Genomic DNA, 21049 nt, shown 5'->3' on the forward strand with positions numbered 1-21049 from the left:
ATTATTGCTCGTCAGTTATGTTTAATTTAAATAAAGGTTGCATAGATAGGTTACAAAAAGTGCAAAATAGAGGTATGAGAATTATTTTGAAATGTAATAAAAGAACTCCCATAAGAAATATGTTGAATTGTTTGAAATTGCTGAGTGTCAATCAAAGGATTATTTATAGAACATTAGATTTAATATTCAAAGCAAGGAATAAAATGTTACCTGAATATTTGAAAACCTAAAATTTGCTAATGAGATACTTCATTATAATACACGACGTCGAGATGATTTTTACATAGAAAAACTTAATAGTAATAATACTAAAAAATACGAAAAAGTTAATACTACATTATTGAATAAATCCACATTTAGCAGGGGATTAGTTATCTTCAATAATCTACCTGAAAAGATCAAATATTGTCATAATTATAGAGAATTCAAAAAATGTTTGATGAGTTATATTTATGAAGAATTTAATTAAGTTAGTGGATTATATTTGTATTGTTTTCAATAGCCGAGTGCTAAATAAAGTTTATTATTATTATTATTATAATATTTTGGGAATTAGTCGATTCCTAGCAGAACATCGATTGGACCTGGTATATGGAATCGTGGATCTGCGAGTTGCATATTTTACCAATTGTTTTGTGTATACAGGGTGGCCATTTGAAAACGAAACAGACGAGATTACAGACGAAATAAAGTTTTTCGATAGAAATGCTCGGACAGGTCGATTTCTGTTTCGAGGGGGACAACTTAAGATGTAGGTTACGGACGCATAGCGCTTCAACCCTTGCTGCTACAACCCCCACCCCCAATTTTTGAATAGGGAAGATGGGGTGAGTGATACCTCAATTTGAAGGTATTTTTATACTGATTTCAGCACAGTAATTGTTTTTTCATTTTATGCATTAGTTCTCGAAATATTCTCAACTAAGTATTTGAAAATGAAGTGTTGTTTTCATGGCACTTGTAGTAATCGACATTTTGAGCTTCAAAACAACCATGACTGTGGCTTCCTTCCTAACTAACTAACGCATGAATATTTCGAGAACTAATGCATAAAATGAAAAAACAATTACTGTGCTGAAATCAGTATAAAAATACCTTTAAATTGAGGTATCACTCACCCCATCTTCCCTATTCAAAAATTGGGGGTGGGGGTTGTAGCAGCAAGGGTTGAAGCGCTATGCGTCCGTAACCTACATCTTAAGTTGTCCCCCTCGAAACAGAAATCGACCTGTCCGAGCATTTCTATCGAAAAACTTTATTTCGTCTGTAATCTCGTCTGTTTCGTTTTCAAATGGCCACCCTGTATATTTAGGTAGATGGCATGTTATTTGATACTTTGCCTACTATCCATCACGAAGTCACATTCGAAGTTGGGTGTTATATTTGTGTTAATCTTCCATCTGGATTCAGTAGCGGTGTTCCCTAAGCCAGTTATCTCTGCATTCTGTTTGATTCTTGATTTTCCAAGTACTTGAGCAGAAGCTGTTGTGATGAATGAGGCTTGCGATCCTGGGTCGATTGAGGCTCTCAGTGTTTCGAGTTCATCATTTTTATTAGTTGCTCTGATGAGGGCAGTTGATAGTACCGAAGTTTTTGATTCTCGTCCGTTGGTTGAATGTCCTAAATGCGAGTTCGTTCTACTGGATGGCTCTCGTGTTGTGTTGGGCCGTTGGGATGCATTGATTCGGTTATAGCGCGTCTCTCGGTGAAGCATTGTGTGGTGGCGACCCTTGCACTCTTGACATCTAGTGCGACAGTAACAAGCTTGTTTGAAATTGTGACTCAGGCAGTTTCTGCATAACTCTTTCTGATTGACATATTCCTCTCTTTCAGCTACGGTGAAATTTGTGAATTTTTCGAATTTGTATATTTCATGAGAGTCGATTCATAAATTGCATTTCGTAGTTTTTATATGGAAGCTGCTCATTTTTGTGAGTTCTCCATATCTTTTCTCTAGTTTGGAGGCTTCGACCCTCTTTACATTCGTTCTGACGACTTCAAGTATTTGGAAGCGTTGCCCTAGAAAGTCGACGAGGTCGTCCAGTGTTGAATACTTCGTGGTTTGTTGATACTCTGTTCCTAGAGATTTGCGATAACAGAGTGCAATTTTCTCAACATAAGGTATGCGATTATGTCTTTCCATTTATTTAAATTCATGTTTTTCAAGGCTAATGTGCTCTCTCGGATATTTTAATGTATTTTTTTATTGCTCCTGGGGATTCTGCATTGAGATTCGTGAAGTTCAGTAGATTGTCGATGTGCTTATTGAACAGCAACCTAGGGTTGTTATATCTGTCTTCTATAAGTTTCCATGCAGTTTTGTAGTTGGGGGATGTTGTCTCCAGATGCTGAATCATTTTCGCTGGTTCTCCTTTTAAATTGGTTTCGAGTAGTTGCATTTTTTCAACAGCTCCGAAGGATTTATTGTTCCCTACTAATTGGATGAATAGGTCTCTGAAGTTGGGCCTTAAGCCATATTGTCCAGTAAATATGGGAATGGTAACTGTTGACAAATTTATTCTTGGAGGTTCTATTGTTTTTCCCATTTGAGTTGCTGTTAGGATTTCAGCTTGGATTTCTTCATATTTGTCACTTGCTCCATCGAACAGTCCGCTTTTCATATATTGGAATCTTTTTTGTCCATTGCGTTGATTTCGATTTCAAGTGAGATGATACCATTTCATCTGTTTTCAATAGATTGTTGTTTGATCTTCATAAATGCTATGTTCTCTGATTTTTCCAGCAAGTCTTCTATTTTTGCTAGCTGTCTCATGAACATTTCGATGCTTGAAGTTTGTTGTTCGATGATTGGGCAATTGCTGTTCGTCGTTTCTCTTTCTTTTGTAATTCCTTGGTCGTCTCGGAGTTTTTCCTGTATTTTTATATTTTGGGACAATGCTTGATTGTATATCTTTTCTGCTTGCCGGTAATTGTCTTCCGTGAAATATTCATCAGTTTCTGGTATTTTTTCTATTAAATATGTGTGCGCTTCATTGAACATATTCCATTCTTCCTTCAGTTGGCACATTCTTCTCTGGCAGTATTCTGCGTTTTTCCTTGATGACTTCTGCCGTTTGGATCTGCTCTGCGACCAGGTTATCCATTTTGAATTAGGTAAGTAGTCTAAGTCTAGTCTAGTCTAGTTATATGCGGTTTGATTCATAAGGTAAAGGATCGGTTCGAATTTTGTTCGACACACTGAACAACCAGGCTCAGAAGTTCAACGGTAGTCTTAATTCCACAGCTTGTCAACAACGTGAAAGGTTACAGGATCGGTTCAAATAAGGAAGAATTTTGTTGGACAAACTGTACAACCATACTCAGAAGTTCAAGGGCATTCTTAATTCCACAGCTTGTCAACAAAGTTGAAGGATTGGTTCGAAAGAATGATGGAATGTGATATGAAAGATAATAATTACTGGTGATTGTTGGTTGTGACTTGCAGTGGTTGTGGTTCCAAAGTCCCTGGTAGTTGTTTGCCAATGAGAAGTAAATCCATTGACTGGTAGTTCTGGGGTGCAGTGGTTGTTGTTCTAAAGTCCCTGGTAGTTGGTGCCAATGGGTCGTAAATCCAATGACTTTTAGTTCAGGGGTGCAGTGGTTGAAGTTTCAAAGTCCCTGCTAGTTGATGCCAATGGGTCGTTAATCCAATGACTGGTAGTTCTGGAGTGCAGTGGTTGTGTTTCCAAAGTTCTTGTTTTTTTTGTGTTAGTTCGAATGACCAATGTTGGGGTTGCGTCACAACGTTACCTTGAGTTTTAAAATGACTGAAAGGCAGATCGTGTGTAAAATGTACTTTATTTCTAAAACTAACAAGTATTTATAATATAATTCTAGTGACGTCAAGACCAACGTAAATATGATGAAAATAGATTTATTGATGCAATATACATTCCACATTTCACCGGAAATATGAAAGTTACTTGAAACAAATTGAAATTATTTTGTATGAATATCATTAGAAAATTATGATTTGAATAGGATGTTCTGTACAGGGTGGGCAAATTTCGATGTTTTAGCACTACAACTTTTAAACCAGATGAGATCTGATAGCCTATTCTCGGTCTCTTTTTCTGAGAAACCAACAAGGGTAGTATTCATTTTTGGCCACCTTCTTTTGTTCTCGAGTTATAAGCGAAAATTGGAAAAATGGCGATATCGAAAAACATTTATATCTCCGCTAATACTGATGATAGAGCTTTGAAATTAAAATATTATACAGGCACTTTTCAACGTAGAATCCAGTGGCGTGAGTTATATATCTCGTTCTAAGACCATAGCAACAAAATAAGCAGACTAAGGAAGAGAAGACATGTGTAACCTGACCGCTTCGTGGAAGATGGCCCGTTTCGTGGAAGATGGCTAAGTCCGCAATTCTTACCAGCGACACGGACGCTTTATCTTATCTTAGTCTGTAATAAACATCTAATACGAACACTTGTATTTGATTTCAATAAAATTCTATCGTAGAATTCACTGGTAATTTCAATTGTAATATTAAAGTTTTTAAAAACAATCTTGCTGGACCAAAAAACATAAGTGGCGCAGTCGACGGAGTTTTCGCGAGTTTTCATTGTGAAGGACTTTTGAGTTTCAACTCATTAAGCGAAAAAACGAACCCATCAAAAAGACTTGGTGCAACCGTGAAGTTCCATCGAGGATACAATCACGCAGCGAGGCATGAAGATTTTGATGTTCAACTGGATCCTGTAAGTGAATTGAATATTACCATTGTTTATGTCAGACTCCTCTGATTCCAATCCTATTGATTCAATTTCCGAAAACAATTCTATTGAGTTAGAGACAATTCTTGATTTAATTAACACATTTGATAATTTAAACATTACTGACGAAAGTAATACAGTAAATATGGCAGTAACGCCCAATTTTGACACAAAGAATCTTTGTATCGTACCGGAATTTGACGGTAACCCAAATAAACTACACAGATTCGTAAAAGCTTCTGAATCGCTTTTACTTCACTATTTTGATGTTAATAACCCTAATAACTTTCAAAATACCTTACTGATTAATGGAATTTTGAATAAACTTCAAGGCAAAGCCGAAGAAGTAGTAGCTATTCACGGCGCAACTAATAGTTGGGAAGAAATAAAAAATTCTCTTATTCTAAATTTTGGCGATCAACGAGATGAAAACTGTTTGAATCAAGATTTAGTTAACTTGAGACAAAGACCCGGAGAATCTCCCCAAAAGTTTCATGAAAAAGTTTTAACCCTTCTTAACACCATTTGCAACTACATTGACCTTAAATGCGAAGAAACAGAACGTAAAGCCAAGAGAGAATTTTTCACCAAACAAGCTCTCAAAACATTTTTAGCTGGATTAAGAGATCCACTAGGACCAATGATACGCGCTATGAGACCTAATAGTTTAGCTCAGGCACTTCAATTCATCATTGAAGAAGATAATATAAAACATTATCAAAGTCCAAATAATTTTCAAAATTTGAGAAAACCGAATCCACAAAATTTTTCGACACATCAGCAATTTTATCGATCACAAAATAGACCAATTCTGACCCAACAACAATACATTCATCCCCAAAGCAGCCAAGCAAATTCACAAAATAATTCTAGCTTCAAATACCAGCAATTTCCTAGTGTCCCCATAAATCTCCAGAGGAATCCAAATTTCGTTCCGCAACGATTCCCAACCAACTCCCAAGTATTCAAACGATCCCAAAATTATCAACAGAATAAACCTACACCAATGAGCATTAGCAGTTCCCTTAATAGTAAGCAGCGAACTCAAAGAAATTTCCAAAATACATCCTTCCAAAATACCTCTCAAAAACCAGATTTTATTAGCGAAGAACTTTTCAATACTGAACATTACGATAACGGACAAGAAAACATAGAATTCGACGAAAACATTGAAATTGACAACCCCGAAGAAGATTTCCCAAATTATGATTTCCCCGAAAATTTTCAGACGGACGCTTTCTCGGAACAAGAGACTTAATTGAAACATATATATCATCGGATAAAAGAGAACTACCGTATATTCAGATAAAAAACCCTCCTTTGAAACTACTAATAGACACTGGATCAACAAAATCTTTCATTAACCCAAAAATCGCTCATGAAAATTATCCAAATCAGATTTTACTAGAACCATTCACAGTTTCTACAGTTTTTCAATCAGAAACACATCAACATTGTGCCGACATCCCAATCTTTCCAGAATTCAAACAAAATATCAACCTTAAATTTTACCTTTTCAAATTTCATAATATTTTTGACGGACTCATAGGATTAGATAACCTAAAATTATTGAACGCTCAAATCGACTTAATAAACTCCAAATTAATTACCCCTGTAACTACTATTCCCATTAAATATCAACCAAGCCAAGTAAACCAAATTTTCAAATTAAGAATTAATCCTTATACCCAAATTATTGCGAATGTACCCGTAAAACAAAACAACGGCGATGTTCTTGTACCACATCAGTTCAGAAATGTAGCCTGATGAAGCCACAGTGTGGCGAAACAATTGTTGCTAACAATTAAATAACATAGTGGAAATTACTTCGTTTTATTTTATCCACATCAGATTATTCAAAAATGCGAAATACCGGCAACACTTTCGAAAGCTCAAAACGGTTTTGCAAAAATTCAAATCTCTAACAAAACAGACGAAGATATCATTATGAATTTAACACAACCAATTAACTCATTCCCGTTTATAGAAAGCAACTACGAATTTTATCACTTAGACTCACAAAAAACCGGCAATACTAAATTCAACGCAGAAAAATTAATCAGAACCTCGCACATGAACGAAGAAGAAAAATCCCATATCCTAAAATTATGCAATAAATATTCCGATATTTTCCACATCGAAGGCCAACGTCTCACCTTCACAAATCAGATCAAACATTCAATAAAAACAAAAGACGAAATTCCTATTTATACTAGATCCTATAGGTATCCATCTGTACACAAAGACGAAGTAAGGCGACAAATTAATTCCATGCTAGAACAAGGCATAATTAGGCCAAGTAATTCACCCTGGTCATCTCCAATTTGGATCGTACCCAAAAAGAACGACTCATCCCTAAAGAAAAAATTTAGAATCGTGGTAGACTTTCGGAAACTAAACGAAAAAAGTATTGATGACAAATATCCTCCTCCAAACATCACCGATGTTCTCGATAAACTCGGAAAATGCAACTATTTTTCAACCATCGATTTAGCCAGTGGTTATCACCAAATTGAAATGAACCCTGATGACATTCCTAAAACCGCATTTAGCGTCGAGAACGGTCATTACGAATATCTCAGAATGCCCTTCGGATTGAAAAGTGCCAGTGCAACCTTTCAACGAGTAATGGATAATATGCTTAGGGGATTACAAAACGAAATATGTCTTGTATATCTCGATGACATAATCGTCTATTCAACATCACTCCAAGAGCATATCGTCAATCTTGAAAAAGTTTTTCAGAGACTCCGCGAAACTAATTTCAAAATTCAACTCGACAAGTCAGAATTTTTAAGAAAAGAAGTAGCTTACTTAGGTCATATCGTCACCCCTGACGGCGTCAAACCTAATCCAGATAAAATCAAAGCTATCAAAAAATACCCAATCCCTAGAACACCTAAAGAAATAAAAGGCTTCTTAGGACTTCTCGGATACTATCGAAAATTTATCAAGGACTTTTCTAAAATTACTAAACCCCTTACTCAATGTCTTAAAAAAGGTTCAAAAATTGAACACACACCCCAATTTATAGAATGTTTCGAATACTGCAAAAATCTCCTTACAAACGACCCCATTCTTCAATATCCCGACTTCGAAAAAGAATTTCTTCTTACAACCGATGCAAGTAATGTTGCCATAGGAGCCGTACTTTCACAAGGCCCCATTGGATCCGATAGACCAGTTGCATACGCATCGAGAACACTAAATGATAGCGAACGAAACTATAGCACAATAGAGAGGGAGCTTTTAGCCATAGTCTGGGCAACTAAATATTTCCGCCCCTATTTATCCGATCATCGTCCACTTCAGTGGGTAATGTCACTGAAGGAACCAAACAGCAAACTCTTAAGATGGAGATTAAAACTATCAGAATTCCAATTCGAAATTCTATACAAGAAAGGCAGCTCAAACAGTAATGCTGACGCACTTTCTCGAGTCGAACTACACAATAAAGAACTTTTTGAATATATGCAAAAATTTAATGAATCATTCTCAAAATCGAACGATAATGATAAAGACAACGACAATTTTTCTATGTTAGCGAACGTAATCGAAACACCGAATGTTAACGAAATACCGGAACCCGAAGCAGGTCCATCGGTATCTCGACCTCTCGAAGGGGAGGATGCGACGGCAAGCCCATCTCACCCATCAGACAATCCTCCAGATTCCGACGATGACGATACAGTTCATTCAAGTTCTGAAGAACCAATACAAGGAATCCCAATAACAGAAAAAGCACTTAACATTTTTAAACATCAAATTATCCTAGATTTCGTTTACCACTCACCAGCAAAAACAAAAATAGAAAATCTCTTTTCAACAAAGCGTAGAATTTATTGTCAACTCTCCGTGAACAACTTAGAAAGTGATACCATAAAATTATTCAAAAATTACATAAAACCAAACACAATATATGCGATAAATTTCAAAAATGATGAGTATGTACCAAAAATTTGCGAATTCTTGAGAAATACATTCAAAAATTCTGCATTCAAATTGATCAAATGTAATACCGTTTTAAAAGATGTAGAAGATAAAGAAAGACAACAAGAACTCATTAAATTTCTCCATGAAACAAAAACCAATCATAGAGGAATATTAGAAACAGAAAACCGTATAAAACAAACATATTATTGGCCAGGAATCAAAACCGACGTAAGTAACTACATAAATTTTTGCGATATTTGCCAAGTCAATAAATACGACAGAAACCCTCCAAAACAAAAATTAATGCTAACACCGACCCCAATCAAACCTTTTGAAATAATCCACATCGATACTTTCCAGACACAAGGACAAAAATTCCTTACATTGATAGATACATTTGCCAAATACGCACAAGCATATCCATTAATTTCCCTATCAGGTATTGAAGTTGTCCGATCTCTATTGACTTTTATGACCCATCATGGAGCACCGACTACCATTGTAATGGATAACGGAAGCGAATTGAAAAATTCGGTTGTTCAAGAATTTTTAAAACTCCATCAAATTCATCCCCATTACATTACTGTGAACAATAGTCAATCAAACGGATCAATCGAAAGACTTCATTCAACTTTAATAGAACTACTTCGTATCATAAAAGAAAAAGACAAAAATTCAACCAACATTCTAAACCAAATGCCCTACGCTATATTAAGTTACAACAACTCTATTCATTCCGCGACAAAGCAGAAACCAATAGACGTAATCAACGGACACTTAAACACAAAAGACCCCCTTAATATTGATATCAACGAAAAATTCATAAACAACTACATCGAAAATCATCGTGATAAAACACTCGAAATATACAAAAACCTAAATGAAAATTTGGCCAAGAAAAAACAAGCTACAATCGAGAAACACAACGAAAAACGACACGAACCATTGACATACAAACCCGGAACTACAATTTATCGCAAAATTACATCTAACAATCGAAATAAACTAACACCAAAGTTATCAAAAGATCAAGTAATCCAAAACAGAAAAATTAAAATCACGACCCATCGAAAAACCCTCCACAAACAGAACTTAAGAAGACCAAAGACTAAACAAAATGAATCTTTACAGGACGAGCCTAATCGCAATAGCGACGACAGCAGATCAGAAGATAACAATAACTAACCTCAAAGACAACCCAGGAATTCTTCCAATTGACCTAGGCAACGCCAAAGTAAAATTGAAATCCCACAATTTCATCCACTATTACAATCTCCTACCCATACACACTGAGTTGGATATGATAAGAAGTCATTTCGACAAAATTACTGAAACAATTCTAAATAATAAAAAGAACCCATATTATTTCGAATTGCAAAATTTCGACAGAGCTTTGAGTTACCAATTAAACATGGCAGAACAAAAATTAAACATAATTTTTCCGAAAACAAGAGTCAGACGTGGTCTCATTAACGGTTTAGGCACAGTAATTAAAGGCATTTCAGGCAATTTAGATGCAAATGATGCAGTTCACTACGACCAAATTCTTGACGATTTAAAAAATAACCAACAGGAGATTGTCACTAAATTAAATACCGAAATTTCAATAACCACCGAAATAATCAAAAATTTCAATAATACAGTTTCATTCTTAAAACAAAATCAGGAAGAAATTAAATCTGCACTTTCTCAGACAGTATTCCAATTAAAAGAACTAAATTTCAACTTCTTTAACTACCTCCAAGCAAGAAACGTCTTAGATCAAATAAATGTATGTTTAAATATAATATTGCAATTACTTAATGATATCGAAAACGCTATAAACTTTGCAAAGCAAAGAATACTTCACCATAGCATAATAAAACCATCAGAGCTACACACGATTACGAAATTCGTTCTAAAACATAATAAACCAGAAAACCTCCTTTTCGTTGAGAAAGCAGAGATTCACAAATATTATAATGTTATAGACGTAGATGCATATATTTCTGGCAACAGAATTGTTTTCATCCTATATTTTCCAATAATATATCCCACAAAATTTTCACATTACCACCTTTATTCGATACCAACAAAAAAAAATACAACCATAATTCCTGCCAACTCATATCTGACAATGAACGAGAAGTATTTTCAATACACTCCAACACCATGCATAGATTTGCACCCAGGATACTATTGTACCCAAAACAAACTCACCGATGGTACGAAACATTCAGATTGCACATTCCAATTACTGCAACTCCAAGATACCTACAAGGATTGTCAACACATCCCTATATCATTATCAGAAAGTTTCATCGAACAAGTAGACAACTCGAAATACATTGTAGTAGCACCAAAAGAAATGAAAATTCTAACAACCTGTTAAAGAACCGATTTTGCTACTCTGAAAGGTACCTTCTTAGTAGACATTCCCTCCGGATGCCTATTCGAAACTGAAAACAATCGATACAGAAATGATAAACATATGATTAAGAATCAACCAATGTTCCTGCCACAAATAATTTCAGAATTGAAGAACTCTACACCCCAATACACCAGGATACATCTACACAAAATTCGCTTAGACAAAGTACATGAACTTCAAAAACAACAGCAGCAGATAAAACCCCTAATACCAAAATTTCAAGAAACAAAATCAACAAAATATTGGATCATTATCATCTATTTACTAATTATCCCATTATGTTTCTATTTTATTGTGAAAAAATTGACAAGACTAAATTTGTGCAATCGAAGGGCTACCAATAGATCCACCCCAGCTGAAGACACCAACAGCCCAAGGACATTCATCATCCCGTAGACGACACTCTGAGGATGGAGGAGTTATATATCTCGTTCTAAGACCATAGCAACAAAATAAGCAGACTAAGGAAGAGAAGACATGTGTAACCTGACCGCTTCGTGGAAGATGGCCCGTTTCGTGGAAGATGGCTAAGTCCGCAACTCTTACCAGCGACACGGACGCTTTATCTTATCTTAGTCTGTAATAAACATCTAATACGAACACTTGTATTTGATTTCAATAAAATTCTATCGTAGAATTCACTGGTAATTTCAATTGTAATATTAAAGTTTTTAAAAACAATCTTGCTGGACCAAAAAACATAAGTCGTGCTCGTATTTTCAAAAGGGTTTTTAATTACGAAGATATGACCCAAAGTTATGTTTTTTCAATTGGGAACACTAGATTTTCGTGCCATTTTCTGAAAGCTTAATGTTTTCTGATTTCAAAAATATATAGCATCGGTGATTCACAATTAAATAAATAACAGCAAATGGTCAAAAACCTTTTTTCACTTAAGAGTCTCAATATTTCTATGGATTCAACTGTTGATGAGCACATAAAAATTGATCTTTCTATAACAAGAGCAGTCTCCTTCCGTCAATCTGATTATTTCTATACTTTCCACTTATTTCAACAAAATTCGAATCTATATTTATTTAATACAAATAGTTTTGAAAAGATAAACGAACTTGGAAAAAGTTTCTAAGATAGCTTGAACACAGTTTCAAATTTTCATCTATTGAAATATCGAGAAGAGGTGTTGACTGTGCATTGTTCAATTGTTTTTATTATTAGGTTAAATATTATTTCTTGTTTGTCCCTTCGTAATCAAATTGTTGAGTTCACATACTGTTTAAAATGGATTGGTACTTGTGCGTATTGATTCTGGAGACCTGTGTGAATAATCTTCTGATACATGCATCTCAATACAACTCTTTCGATCGAAAAATTCGATCTTGTGGTTTCTCCGTTATTTCCAAATCAATTTTTGGATAAAAAATTTAAAAAACATATCTAGATTCGAATTTTGTAGAAATAAGTGAAAAGCACAGAAATAATCAGATTGACGAAAGGACACTGCTCGGAATGCTCTTGTTATAGAAAGCTCAATTTTTCTGTGTTCATCAACAGTTGAAACCATAGAAATATTGAGACTCTTAGGTGAAAAGAGGTTTTTGGCCATTTTCTATCATTTATATTGATTCGAATCATACGATGTTCTATATTTTTGAAATCAGGAAAAATTAAGCTTTCAGAAAATGGCAGAAGAATCTAGTGTTCCTATTTGAAAAAACATAACTTTGGGTCATAGCTTCGTAATTGAAAACCCTTTTGAAAATACGAGCACGCAACTGGAAAGTGACTCCATAATGTTTTAATTTCAGAGCTCTATCATCATTATTAGCGGAGATATAAATGTTTTTCGATATCGCCATTTTTCCAATTTTCGCTTATAACTCGAGAACAAAAGAAGGTGGCCAAAAATGAATACTACCCTTGTTAGTTTCTCAGAAAAAAAGACCGAGAATGGGGTATCAGATTTTGTCTATATCATCTGGTTTGAAAGTTGTAGTGCTAAAACATCGAAATTTGCCCACCCTGTTCATCCCGTACAAAATTGATTTAATATTGACTTGTTCATATGCCCGAAATGATTCATCAATTGAAGTACATTTTCGATGTAAAAATTTCCCTCAGTGTACATCAATAAATATTAGATAATTGTTTCCAGGAATTCGGCAGAATGTTGCAGACTACCAAATTGATAGAAACATGAACAATTTTGTTTTAAGAGTGCTGGTGACCATCATAGGGTTCACAACTTTCTTTGTCTTCTCACTACCCCCTGTAGTAAAAATAGGTATGTCGTAAAAAAAATATATTTTATTATTAAGCATGAATTTTCTAACTATTCTGACAGGATCCGAATCCGAAATATTTTGGGAGAGATGACGTCGGTACAGTCGTTTAAAAGTAAATTAACTTCTAATGCGTAGTCCTCTGGTCGAATATCTTACAGGCCAGTTCAAATAATGGTTTCAATCGGTCAAATCAGTTAAAAAATTAGTGAATTCAGAAACTACTAAACATCCTCATCAGTGACGTCAACCAATATCTGAAATCATTCTCGGTTAAATTATTTGGTATTTGGACGGTGGATCATATTGTTTCGTACATGGATGTTCGAATCGTACAAATAGAAGTTTAATTGTATTTATGTTTCAAAATTGTATCATTTATAGATTGAAGAACTATATATTTTGAATTGTGTTTCGCACATTTGAGACATTGTACGATCATTCGGAGCTAGATAATTGAACTCGATAAATTCGAAAATTACGAGCGCGGAATTTTTTTTTCATAATTTTTGTGTAGGTATTTGGATACATTGGTTAAGACTAATCTTGAACAATTGTTTGAAGCCAAATTCAACTAGGAAATCAAGAAATAACAATTATTTCTGAAGTAGTAATCCAACATTTTAAGAAGAGTCATCTGCTGTGATGCATAAAAATGTCGATAAGTGATCTTGACATCGGATTGCGAGACAGAGTCGGACTAGGTTGTTTTCTGAAATTGAAGAAGGATATCAGAATGGGGAATAAAGGAGAATTTACAAGAGATGAAGCAGAGAGAAGAAGGGATCACAACGGAGATGGAATCTTTTCAAAAATAAAAGAATATTTCAAACACCACAAAAAGCAAGATCAGGTACCCTCGACGATAACCTAGATAAAACGATAGAAATGATGCAGACTATGATGCAGGAGATGAGAGAGATAAGAGAGGATCCGCATAGTTTTCAGGAAGAGATAAAAAAGTTCAAAGAAGAACATTAAGACATCAAGAAAGTAAATGAAAATTTTAAACCTGATATTAAGATGTATAAATTATAAATTTGAGAGCATAGATAGAAGAAAAGGAAGGAATAATATAGTGGTTAGCGGTCTAATTATGATCAACACCCAAGAAGAAGCATCAAACGGCGAAATGAAGAATTTTTTCCCAGAAAGAATTGAGATAGAACCTCAGTGTAAAAACACCAGGAAAATAGGAGCCAAAACATACCTCATCGAATTGAAGAATGCAACTCAAATAATGTAGGTAATGAAAAATAAAATTGAGCTGAGGAACTTCGCAGAGGAAGTAATACAAATACACGATGATATGATAAGGGAACAAAGAAACATACAAATAAACCAAGATCATTTCCAAAAGAGAAGAGAAAAAGAGGAAGAATGCCAAGGAAGGTTTCCGAAAGCTAAATATAGACAACGAGGAATACAAGTGAAATGAAAACCAGGGAAAAAAAAAGTCTAAGCCAAAAATTCAGAAACAAAAATTGAAATTGAAATAAAACAAAAATGACGATCAATCAAGAAAAAGGACAAAATGAAGGTAAATCTAAAGAATTTAATACAAAGGATATCTAGAAGAAAGGGACTTGGAATTTAAGAAGTTTACACGGGAAAGGAGACGATCTGGAGGCTGAATTTGAAGGGATGGGACTGGCAGTTTCGACAATAACGCAGACAAAATAAAAAAGAGGATCAATAAAAATGAGAAAAGACCATCTATTCATCTATAGTGGAGTAGTATTATGGCAAAAGCAGTAGTAGGATGCTTAATAAATGACGGAATATCTGATAAAGTAAATGGATGGCAATATTGATATTATATACAAATATTATTGCTGAAAATTAAGGACGACGGAATTAAGATGATAATAATTATAGTAGTCTATAACCGCCCCCAATGAAGACTACACCACAAAAATAAATAGACATTTTGGGAACAATGATCACTTACGAAGGGAACAGTAATTATTTGAGTTGGAGTGAGTAGAAAAAACAAGATGCATGCATAAGTGATGGGACCATTCAGAGAGGAACCGAGAAATGATAAGGGTGAGAGACTGCTTGATTTTTTTCACTAAATAATATGCAAGTGTCCTATAGGTCATTCGAAAACAAATAATAATAATAATAATAAGTTTATTCACCAAAAAAATGTTTTACATAGATAACAAAAGAATAGTTGAGATGTAAATAAACATTGAAATCCCACTAAAACTAAAGTTGCGCGTGGGTTTTGCACAGTTAAATTTACAGTATTTCTTATATATTATGTATATGATATCTACAATACTTGACATTTAACCTATTTTAGATACAACTACGAGAAAAAAAATCTAACAACAAACAAAATTTTTAAATAATTTGTGGATTTACATAATCGAGTTGACATTTTATATATTGATTCATACGATAGAACAACAACATAAACATCGAAAAAAGTCTGTTAGTCGATCAGACATCGAACTAGATCTCTATTCAAGTTAAGCACGTAGTTTTTTAATTTTTTTTTCAACATGTAACGAGAGTTTATATTTATTATATTTATTTTTTGTTCAGAGGGCAGAAAATTGAAAATTTTTGGAATGAGGTAAGATATATTTCGTTGTCCGATTTTTGTACTACTCAGAGATGTTTTTACGTGATGTTCTTTTTTTGCCTAGTGAAATGTTCATGATCAATATTATTCAAAAAATATTTGTTTTTGTGTATATGTGTAAATATGTTATAAAGAAATGTTTGTCTTACATCGCATATTTTTGCTAGTGAAAAAAGTAAATTGCTAGGGAAGGTTGGTTCTTTTCCATACATAATTTTCAGAATTCGTTTCTGTATCGTTTCTAACTTTCTTAAGTGAGCAGCAGCAACCCCTCCCCAGCTCAATATGGCATATTGAATACGAGATAAAAAGTATTAGTCAAGTTAAAATATAAATTTAATGAATTAAATGGAATTGTCAAGTCGGATCCAAATTTTCTCAAAGCAAACCTCACCAAACAAGTCTTACAAATTCACTTTCAAAATCTCGGAAAATGCTTAGCGAAAGGAAATTTTGACCATTCAAATCGAGGTCGTGACCGCAGCAAGCAGAATTACAATGCAGCGAAAAATAATCACGGGCAAGGTCGCGGTCGCCAGTTCATCAATCATTTCAAAAACAATAACAAAATCAATAAAACAATAATAATATGTCTTCAATATGACTAATCCTTCTAGTAGATTAATCAAAATCCTTTTGGTTTTAGAAGAATATGACTTCACGGTTCATTATGTAAAATATTCAGAAAATTTTACAGCAGATGCCTTATCGCGTATTAAAATAGATTCGGAAGAACGTCAAAATGGAGTAGGTTCTACCATAGTATAAGGAATTCCTTATACTATGGTTCTACATAACATGAGACCAATGCCTCCGATGGCAAAAGGATTGATCACCCTGTTGTTGTCGAAGTATTAAAACGTCCAACAAAAAGTGTTGAGTTGAGACCACTTTCAGAAAAATAATTTCATAATTTGAAAAATCAACATTCAGAGGATTACAATGAAAATTTAATATATAATGTGAATTCACAAATTATTTTCCTTAACCAGAACATCCGATCAGCGTACGACTTAGGTACATCGTTGAGGAAACTGGAAAAATTATGCGCAGAAAATAATAGATTAGAATTGTACCTCATAAAGCTAGCTAGTAATAAAGAATTTTTGAATATGTTGACAAATTATAAGAATGAAATTCTAGGAACATACCTAAAGATTAAAATAATGAGAGATGTAACGCGAATCGAAGACAGAGAATTAAGTCAAATATGCTTCTATACTTCTTACGAATTAGTTTTCGGAAAACCTAGTAGATTTCCTCAAAATTTAAACAGCCAAGTAGATCCAATCTACAATTTCGATAACTATCCTCTTGAACTAAAATATAGGTTGCAAACGGCATGGAATGATGCTAGAGAAAACTTGGTGAAGGCAAAATTGAAAAGAAAAGAGATTTTCGACAAAAAATGTAATGAATTAAACTATAAAGTAGGAGATAAGGTGCTCTTGAATAATAAGAACATTGACAATAAACTTGACCCCCTATTTAACGGTCCCTACGAAATAGTTGAAGTGCGAAACCCGAACATTATAGTGAAAACGGACAAGAACAAACTCAAAGAAGTACACAAGAACAGAGTGAAACCGTATTTCTCATAGCAAGTAATAATTACTGAACAGTGCTAGAATTAAGAGACTGATGTAATTTTTAATTAGGAAAATACTGTATTAAACCTTTTAGATGTAAGATCCATTGAGATTATGAAACGTATTATGTATATATAGATATTAAGCTATAGATAAGTAAAAAAAAAATTTTTATATTTGTATAGAAAATTTTTTTCTCTCAAAAAAGGGGAAGGTGTAGTATGTATCAGTATGAAGAACCTGTATATTTTCATACTTGAGACGACAAGGTCCGTATAACCAAACACCATCTTAAAATATAAATATATTTACTATGTTTACCCTTGTCGATCGTGTTGTATTTATCAACTCGCAAGGTTGTTGTGAATATACAATATAAATAGTAAATATATATCATGTCGCTAGATACATAAAGTAGTAAGAATGATCTTATTCAATAGTAGTCCGTAATTCATTCATTTTGATGCTCACATTTTTGAATTACATCATGTGAGTTTTCATCTGTGATCAGTACAGTGTGCAGTAAGAAGTAAATACCCTTTGATGAGTCTGGAGAGTATTAATTAACCATTCCTTCAACTGTATAACGATTGACCGAACCTACCCTAGCTGGGTACATCGCAGGACTTTCAACTAGCTGATTTATTAGGTTGTTTTCGTGGCCCTGTAGGTTTTACTGATATTTGTTGAAACGGTTTCTGATTTCTTCTTCGATGAATGGTATTCCCAGATCATTGTGTATGGTGAGATTGGAGACGTACCAAGGTGCGTCTGTTAAAGTGCGAAATATTTTTGATTGAGTTCTTTGGATAATGTTTTTGTTTGATGGTTTTGCGCAACCCCAAAATTGAATGCCGTAGGTCCAAATTGGTTTGATTATTGCCTTATATATTAGTATTTTATTCTTAAGGGATAATTTTGACTTCCTACCTATGAGCCAGTACATGCTGTGGATTTTCAGATTGATCTGTTTCTTTGCTTGAATATGTTTCCTCCAGTTCAGACGTTGGTCTAGATGTATGCCAAGATATTTCGCCTCAGTACTGATTGGAATTTCTTCGTTGTTTATTTTGACCGGAGGACATAGGCTTCTTTCGTTAGTAAATGTAACATGTACTGATTTAGTTTCATTTATTTTGAGACGCCATTTTACATACCAACCTTCTAGTTGATTCAGGAGTTGCTGAAGATATTCCGAAGCTGTTTCAGCATTCTCGTGAGTTGACAGTACTGCTACATCATCTGCATAGGTAGCTATCGCGCTGTTGGGACGTGTTGGTAAGTCAGATGTGTAAATGAGGTATATGACTGGTCCAAGTATGCTTCCTTGAGGAACTCCTCATCTGATTTGAAGTGGAGGTGATATCGCTCCTTCGTATTTGACCGCAAAATGTCGATTAGTTGAATAGGATTTAAACATAACGAAGTAAGGTTGTGGAAGTAGCTTCTTCAGTTTATACAGGAGACCTTTATGCCACACCTTATCGAATGCCCGAGACGAGTCTAAAAATACAGCTGAGCAGAATTTGTTTTCTTCGATACTAGTGGAAATGGTGTTAACTATGCTATGAATTTGATGTGCTGTTGAATGGTTTTGTCTTAATCCTAGTTGGTGGTCTGGTATTATGTCATGCAAGTTTATATCACTTTTCAGTCGTTTCAGTATTAGTTTTTCGAATAGTTTTCCAATTACAGGTAACAGACTTATGGGTCTATAAGATTTCACATCATTTTCGGGTTTATTCACTTTATGTATCATTATTATTTCAGCATATTCCCATATAGTGGGAAAATATGATAGGCTCATCATTCTGTTGAAAATTTTTGTAAGGAGAGATATTACTTCTTTTGGCAGTTTTTTCAAAATTTATGCAGTAATAAGATCGTATCCTGATGCTTTTTTGTTTTTTAGTTTTTTGATTTCTTGCCATACTTCTCTAGAGGTAAATGGTTTGATGAGAAGAGGCATTTGGCAGGCAACATCCAAAAATGATTCTATTTCTTCTTCAATATTGCTCGATTGTGGATGATCTGGGGAGAAAACTTGTTGAAGATGTGCAGCAAAAGTGTTCGCTTTTTCCTCATCTGACTTTGCCCAATCACCGTTCAGTGTTTTGATAGGCGGTTTTCTTATTGTGGGTCTCTTTAGCTTCTTTGTAGCCTTCCAGATGTTATAATCGTTGTTATCATCAATCTGCTGGAGATGATTTTCAAATTTTGAGTTAAAATGTTCCTGGAGTATTTTATGAAGTTTTCTAGAGTACTGATTGCATATAGTTTTGTCGATGGGATTACGGGATCTTTGCCATCTCTTTCTCGCTCTCCTTTTCTCTTTCAATAATTCTCTGATTTCTAAAGGTATTTCTGCTTCGAAAGTATTTTTTCATGTCGTAGGCGGTGTACTTTTCCAGGCCGCTTTCTGGATCATTTCTGTTACATAATTTGATGCAGCTATCAAATGTTCTGGTTGTTGTAGGATATAATATAATAATATAATATATCAGGAATTTTGTTTGGGTCAGTTTCGATATTATGTCTCTAATATTCATAATATTTCTTACTTCGTGGCCTGTTTTTTCAATTTCCTGTTTGATTTCATCAGTGGGTACGGTGGAATGTAAATGTCGGATAACAATTCTATAAGCTCTATCCTATCTTGCTCTTTTAAAAATCGAACTAAACTTCTGTATGTTTCCGGCACATTTACATTTATCTTAACGATATTATTAGACAAAGTTTTTGAATAGTACTGTTCGTTGGCTATGGCACTAGATAGTATTTTATTCATTTCGTAATAATTTGTGACACCATGTATAAAAATTAGTGGTGGTTTGGAGATTCCTTCAGATGTTTCGGCTGTATTCATATCATTTGAATCATTATTGAGATACTGAAATCTATTTTGCGTACTGGTTGACGGATTTTCGATAATCTCTGGTGAGATGCATGAACGTTTTCGTTTTTTGACTGTTTGCCAAAAATGGTCCATTTTTTTCGTTTCTGCTGTAGGCTGAGACTGGCTCATATTTTATTTTTTAGTTGTCCGGGGGACAACTTTATTGTATTTTAACAATTTCAGTGAAATAATTTTTCACCGAATTTTATGAATAAAAATAATTTGTTTACATACGTTGAAACAGATGAGTGTTGGAGAGATAATTGAACTCGTTGATAAGCACACGTTTAATCTCAAGCACAGCTGTAACGCGAATCAGGTTCAATAAATATCATTATTATTATTCGACTTTAGTAGGATATCTCCTCGCCGTCGGCTCCTCACTCCCCGCTAAGAGGAACATTCATTCAATCCCAGATATTTAAAATATCAGAAGGGAAGAGCTCGGTCGTGTCCGGTCCTTGTGGTCCCCCTAGGTCTCGTCGAATTTCTGGTCCCCTTACACGCGATCCTTGGAACTGTCCGTCGCTTGCTACGAATTTTCTCATTGTCCTTGCAGTACCTAAAAGAACAACATTTTGCATTATGTTAGCACTCAAATGAAAATATAGTGGACTGTATGAAGAAGAAGAATCTTAGCTAACACTAGAAAATGCACCAC

At 34.4% G+C, this 21049-nt stretch overlaps 1 protein-coding gene across 11 annotated transcripts in view; it reads left to right on the forward strand.

Annotated features, from left to right (window-relative positions):
* LOC123672359 (glutamate receptor ionotropic, kainate 2-like) overlaps positions 1-21049 on the forward strand; it is a 528220-nt gene that overhangs the window by 39468 nt on the left and 467703 nt on the right. For 10 of the 11 annotated variants that reach the window (XM_045606439.1, XM_045606445.1, XM_045606449.1 and 7 more), the window contains one exon: positions 13181-13309. The exons of the other annotated variant lie outside the window; for it this stretch is intronic. In XM_045606439.1, coding sequence (XP_045462395.1) covers positions 13222-13309 — 88 coding nt within the window. In that variant the 5' untranslated portion in view covers positions 13181-13221. The remainder of the gene's footprint in view (positions 1-13180; positions 13310-21049) is intronic. 11 annotated transcript variants of the gene reach the window in all.

This window comes from Harmonia axyridis, chromosome 2, assembly GCF_914767665.1.
Source record: "Harmonia axyridis chromosome 2, icHarAxyr1.1, whole genome shotgun sequence".
Lineage (NCBI taxonomy): Eukaryota > Metazoa > Arthropoda > Insecta > Coleoptera > Coccinellidae > Harmonia > Harmonia axyridis.